This window comes from Myotis daubentonii, chromosome 10, assembly GCF_963259705.1.
Source record: "Myotis daubentonii chromosome 10, mMyoDau2.1, whole genome shotgun sequence".
NCBI classification, from domain to species: domain Eukaryota; kingdom Metazoa; phylum Chordata; class Mammalia; order Chiroptera; family Vespertilionidae; genus Myotis; species Myotis daubentonii.
The window spans coordinates 75,229,109-75,235,281 of record NC_081849.1 but is presented as its reverse complement, the minus strand read 5'-3'; the positions used below and the strand labels follow the sequence as shown (position 1 = coordinate 75,235,281).

General features: G+C 43.9%; 1 gene segment (V, D, J or C); it reads left to right on the top strand.

The window, feature by feature from the left end:
* The first annotated feature begins 3,890 nt into the window (after positions 1-3,890).
* On the top strand, positions 3,891-4,610 carry LOC132242553 (probable non-functional T cell receptor gamma variable 10). The segment is given in 2 exon segments: positions 3,891-3,956; positions 4,066-4,610. Coding segments are annotated over 2 exon segments (588 nt in total).
* The last annotated feature ends 1,563 nt before the right edge of the window (positions 4,611-6,173 follow it).

The following is a 6,173-nucleotide window of genomic DNA, read 5'->3' as shown; positions in this document are numbered from 1 at the left end:
GTAACAAAGAAACAGAATTTCTGGCGAATGGGGCCCAGAAATCAGGATTTTAAAAAGATTCCCAGGTGATTCTAATGTGCAGCCAAGGTTGAGAACCGCTGGCTTAGGGGGATAGTTAATCAGTGTATCTGGTCCAGATGTCAGTTGAGCAAAACTCTGTCTCTGGAGTCAACACACCTGATGCTGTTTCCTAAGATGATTTGACGCCAACCACAACCTCATGGTCCTGAGGGCTTCATGATTAAGGGAGCAGTTGTGCAGGGGAGAAGGAGGCAGGTGAGTCAGGGTGCAGGATGAGGCCAGTTTTCCTCAAAAGGAGAGAAAGGAGAAAAAGTCATATTAAAGAAATAAAGTTTCGAATAATAGCCTATGTGGCTCAGTGGTTGAGCCTCAGCCTATGAACCAGGAGGTCACGGTTGGATTCCCGATCATGGCACATGCCCAGATTGCGGGTTCAGTTCCCAATGTGGGGTGTGCAATTGGCAGCCAATCAATGATTCTCTCTCATCATTGATGTTTCTATCTCTAATTCTATTCCTCTCTGAACTCCATAAAAATATATTTACAAAAAATAAAGTTTCTGCACTTTGCAAAAACTGTATCAATCTCTATAATTCCTACTTTATGTGAACCCAGAAGTCATCCACTGCAAGCTCTTCAGTTTCCCCTACAATCTCCTGAGCATTTTCTATGCCTCTGGGACTGGGATATATATGATTTGATCACCTCATCCTGCTAGTCTCTATGCAACCCCATAAAATTCCTTTTTACAGATAAGGAAAAAGAGGTGAAATAATTTATCCAGGACTACACAGCTACCGTGTTATTTTAGGGCATTTCCAGTCTCTGTCTTTTGGAAGCTCTGGGTGAATTGCTCCACTGATACTTCAGAGGGTGGGCACTGTTTTGGGCAGGGCTGTGGTTCCATGAGATTTGTGTGTAGCCAGACATGGCTTCCTCCCCCATCTAATGCCCCTTAGATGTGCAGCCTGAAAAGTGATCTCAAATACCAGCTCTGCTTTCCCCAGTTCTCCTGATCTTCTCCTTTTGGCTAACGTGAACCTCACCAACGACGCTTTGGCCACACACACATCAGAGGCAAACCAGCTCTGCCCTAAAGCTACATTTGCCAGTTAAATGGTTGTTCTTTTTGCCGATTTATAGAAACACTACATTTAGTTAGAATGTACAGTACTAAATGTAGCCGGGGCTCAATTAATGTCTGTTGAAGTAAAATTAATATTTTTATTATTATTGATGGGTTCACATTACCTAGTGAGTGGGTGATTTTGTACAGATGGCTGCCCAAAATATCGTGATCATTTTGGCTCAACTTATTTTCTTCCATTCATGAAGTGGGAGAGACACATTCACTCTGCCATAAGAGAAGCAACATTATATTATCTAATTAATGCTGAATAAAATCTTCAAAATCACCATTTTCACAGTAAAAATACTAGTACTGTGGGAAATGTGATGTCTGTTATCTAGAAGTCATGTAAAAATCATAATTCAAAAATTATTAGGCCCTGACTGGTTTGGCTCAGTGGATAGAGCGTCAGCCTGTGGACTCAAGGGTCCAAGGTTTGATTCCAGTCAAGGGCATGTACCTTGGTTGCGGGCACATCCCCAGTAGGGAGTGTGCAGGAGGCAGCGGAACGATGTTTCTCTCTCATCGATGTTTCTAACTCTCTATCCCTCTCCCTTCCTCTCTGTAAAAAATCAATAAAATATATTTAAAAATTATTAGGCCCACCTGGAAATCCAAGCTGCCTGTTTTCCCAGGGGGCTCTTTACTCTCCAGCCAGAGAATGGGTTCAGAGAGGTATCCCGGGTTAAAGGAAGGGGCATAACATTGGAGTGGTCACCTCTAAAAGTTGGAATCATGGGTTATTTTTCTATGTCATTTTTGTACTCCCTAAGTTCTGTAATAGAAAACTTTCATTACTTTTGAATTTTATTTTAAAATTTATTTTTAAAAAGAATTCATTTCTTTCATAGTATTAAAAATATCTCTGCATATTATTGAGCAATTAGAGACAGCACGTGAAATTTGATGTTTAGAAAGGCCTGTAATGGACTTTTCTTGACCACTTTTTCTCCCCTCTTTTCTAACAACTTTTGTTTCTCTTACAAAAACAAAATCTTGGGGTTTTTTTCTGATTCCCGCTGTGCCCATCGGCCAAGTTAAAGATCATTTCAATGCTTGGGGTGCTCAGGGTAGTTTTCTGGGCTTGTGTAGATCTTATTCCCTCCACAGTATGAATATGAAATATCAGAAAGTGGCAACAATAGTCTTGTTATTAACACTCTCTATGTCTTTCTTGCTTTCTTTACTTTTGTCCAGATGCAGGTGCAGAATGAGATTGTCACAAGGAGAATTGCACACATTCTTGCACACGATCAAGCTTTCCCTCAGCAAGGTTTTTTGGCACTTTTATTGGCTGAGAACATGATCCTCTAACTTTCTTGGAAGGTTGGCAGAAAATCAGCCTCATGTGATCTTCACCTGGAGAAGGAAGAGAAGGGAGACTTTCAACTAGGACTCCATGCGTCCCCTACTTTAGGGTCATGGATTCCTCACCCAGTCAGAGGACAAGAGTGGATGGTGAGGGGCAGAAAGTGTGGACTCCACCGAGGGTCTTCTGTTTTCCCCTCTAGATCCACTTTCCATGTTTCTCCACCTGCTATGTGCCCAGGAGGCCACCCCTTACAGGCTACACTAATGGGCATTTTTGCTCTCTGATTTCATATAATTTTGATCAATGGAAGTTGAATTTCAATGGAATCATGACTGTGTCACCTGACAAAAGTATCCCTTCTGTGGAATTTCCAAGCCTGTGGATCCAGGGCCCTGGGGGAAAAAAAGGAAAAAAAAAAATCCTCCAGTGGGTGAATTGGTAAAGAAGAGAATGGCCACTTCCACATCCACCTCTTGGTCCCTGGACATAAGCCTTCTGGCTATGGGGTGAATGGCACTCTATATTGGCCACTAGGGGGAGGATACAGCCAACCCAAGACCATCTGTCAAGGGGAAAACCCTAACCACAGTCCCTTCCACCTCCAGTCTCCCGCTGGTGCTCCTATTAACTGCTTCCAAACAGCAACAGAGAGGTAAGGAAAACCATGAACTCAGTCCATGGGATCCCATTCATAAGGCACAAGAGAAGATAAAGAGCCATGGAGAGTCCATTACTGAGTGTAAAGTAGTGAAGCATTCCCAGCTCTACATAGAGCACACACACACTGGCGCTGGAGTTTAGGATCTGGAAGGAAATGTCTGGCAGTGATGGAGGTGCACGGACCAGGGTCTGGGGTGACTATGGCTGCCCAAGCAGAGGCAGCACCCATATCCCAGAGCCAAGCACTGGCAGCAGCACTGGGCCAGGCTGCAGCATTGATGTCCCTCTCCTCCTCCTTCTCATTCCCATGACATGGGAAGGAGCTCAGAATATCAGGTGAACTGAAAGGAGAAGAACATGTTCAATATACTGTAGTCCACAAAATCATCCTGCTATCCACATACATGCAAAGAAGAAATCTAGACGTTAACACCATACAAATAACAGATTTGGTCTTGTGATATAATTATGGGTGTTTTTAATTTTATCTTGTTTCTCTAAGTTTCTTCAGTAAGCATCTGCACCAGCACGTCCCAAAGTGCCTCCATGGCCCTTCGCATTCATGCCGAAGAGCTCTGTGGGGACCAGGAGCCTTTTCTGGAGACCAGGGGGCCCACAGAGAAGAGTAACCTCAGACCAGCAGCCAGCAAGAGAGGCCCAAGGTCCTGCCTGACCCACCACTTCCTTTTCTCTCCCCAGCTAGGCCACACCCACTTGCCACTGGCTTGAGGCGCCCTGCCCCCAGGTCTCCACTTTCTGCCTTCTCTTGGAGGACACCGCCTGTCCACAGGATGCCACTGCTGGAAGCTTTCACCTTCTTGTCCTTCTGGGCTCGTGAGTCACACCCCTTGACCATTTCAGTCTAGATGAGTGAGCAAAGAAATTCTTTAATGCTTCTTATGTGATCAGAAGTTCATTGGAAATTCTCTTCTTTTGCATACAGTTGGCCTTGGGTTATCTACATTGGAGCAGTCCCAGCTATCCATTACCACAGAAGTGGGGGAAAGTATTGACATAGATTGCAAGATAACAAGCACCAATTTTGAAAAAGACATCATTCACTGGTACCGGCAGAAACCGAATCAGGCTTTGGAGCATCTGATTTATGTGAGCTCCACAGTAGGCCCTGCTCGAAGCCATGTAGATGGAAAGAGAAACAAAGTTGAGGCAGGAAAGAATGCTCAACTTCTCACTTCAACCCTCCGCATATATTTCATAGGAAAAGAAGATACGGGTACTTACTACTGTGCTGGGTGGTACACACAGTCCTCTGTGGGTAGGACTCACAGTCCTAGAACTGTGGAGACAACTCACATAGGATCCCCGCCTTGGATTCGTGCCCACCCACATCCTTCCCAACAGTGGCAACTGCAACCAGCACCCGCCTCCCCAGCTGGGCTCCTGGCCTCGGCCTCACCTTGTCTGCAGCTCTTCCTCAGCTTCCAGGAAGCCACGTTGGCTTATGCTTGCACATCAACTTCCAGCTGATTCCAGGAATTGTGCTCCCAAAGCTTCATCTGACACTATGTCCCAACTAATTAAAGTCTTGTCTGGGGACTGAGGGCACACAGTCTGTACCATTGTCCCTCGTCTCACCACCCAGTTTCAGGCTGAAAGTGAGGAAGGGATGGCTGGAGCCATTATTATTGCTTATACTGAAGACAGCCCCTTGGCAATATCACTAATATTGGTCCGTTTTACAACTAAAGAACTTAAGCTTGGATAATTTCGGCTTAATGATCAGCCCAAGACAACAAGTCCATGCTTTTTGAACTGGACTGTGAGACTACACTGTGAAGCTTAAAGATTGCAATTATTTAAGTCAACACTAGGCTATCTCCAGTAAATTTTTCTGGGAGGTGTGGGGAAAAGGTTTCTGTCAGCATGATGTCATCAGAGCAGAGTTCCCAATTCACGGGGGCCCTTACATGAGCCCACTCAATCGGGTAACCCTGGATTTTGCCTGTGAAAGAAGGGAGAGAACCTGCCAGAATCAGAACTAACAGTGTGTGTTGGGGGGAAGGGAGAGAATGTGTGTGAATTGCCAATTAATTTTCTCAATTCCTTTAACATATTCGCTCCTTTAACTCTCAGGATCTGTAAATCTGTTATCAAGCATATTTGACTCATGAGGTAGGTGAAGTACTAAGTGATTCAGTCACTTGTCCAGGGCACAGGCAGTGGTATGTAGCTTGTTGGCAGAATAGAGTAGGGACCCAGATAATCCGGCACCTCTTGACTATTACTCTAGAACTGTTCTTAATTACAAGACAGTAAAAGAAAGAACATATTACTCCCATCCCCTTAGGGGAGACAGACTAATCATAATGGAACCTTGACTGATACAAATTATTATTGTGCACTGAAGTATGTGCCCAGGATTTGAGTGATTAGGTGTCTTTACAGAATAAATTAAATGCCAATAGATTATCAATTGACTTTTCAATATAAAAAATGTTTTCATTATACACTTTTTTTTAAGAGAGAGGAAGGGAGAAGGATAGGAGATAGAAACATGGATCAGCTGCCTCCTACATGCCTCCTATTGGGGATAGAGCCTTGGTTCATGGGTCAATGCTCAACCACTGAGCCACACCATCCAGGCTGGGCCTTTCTTTCTTCCTTTTTTTTTTTTAAAAAAAATATATTTTTATTGGCTTCAGAGAGGAAAGAGAGGGAGAGAGAGATAGCAACATCAGTGATGTGATAGAATCATTGACTGCCTGCCTCCTGCACACCGCACACTGGCAAACCCACAGCCCTGGCAAATGCCCTGACCATCTAACTGGGACCTCCTGTTTCATGGGTGGATGCTCAACCACTGAACCACACAGGCCGGGCTAGGCCTTACTTTATTTTTCTAAAAGTGATGTCTGTAGTGGGCTTCTTATAAAAAAATTGGTATCTCCTTGCAAGTTCCCTATATACACTGTTACTTTAATTAAAATTTACCCAAATAAAACCAACATATTTATTCTCCCTAGTCCCTATTTCAATGATTTGCAGTCTATTTTTTTAATTTGGAGATGAACTGAAAGAGAAAAAAGAGTA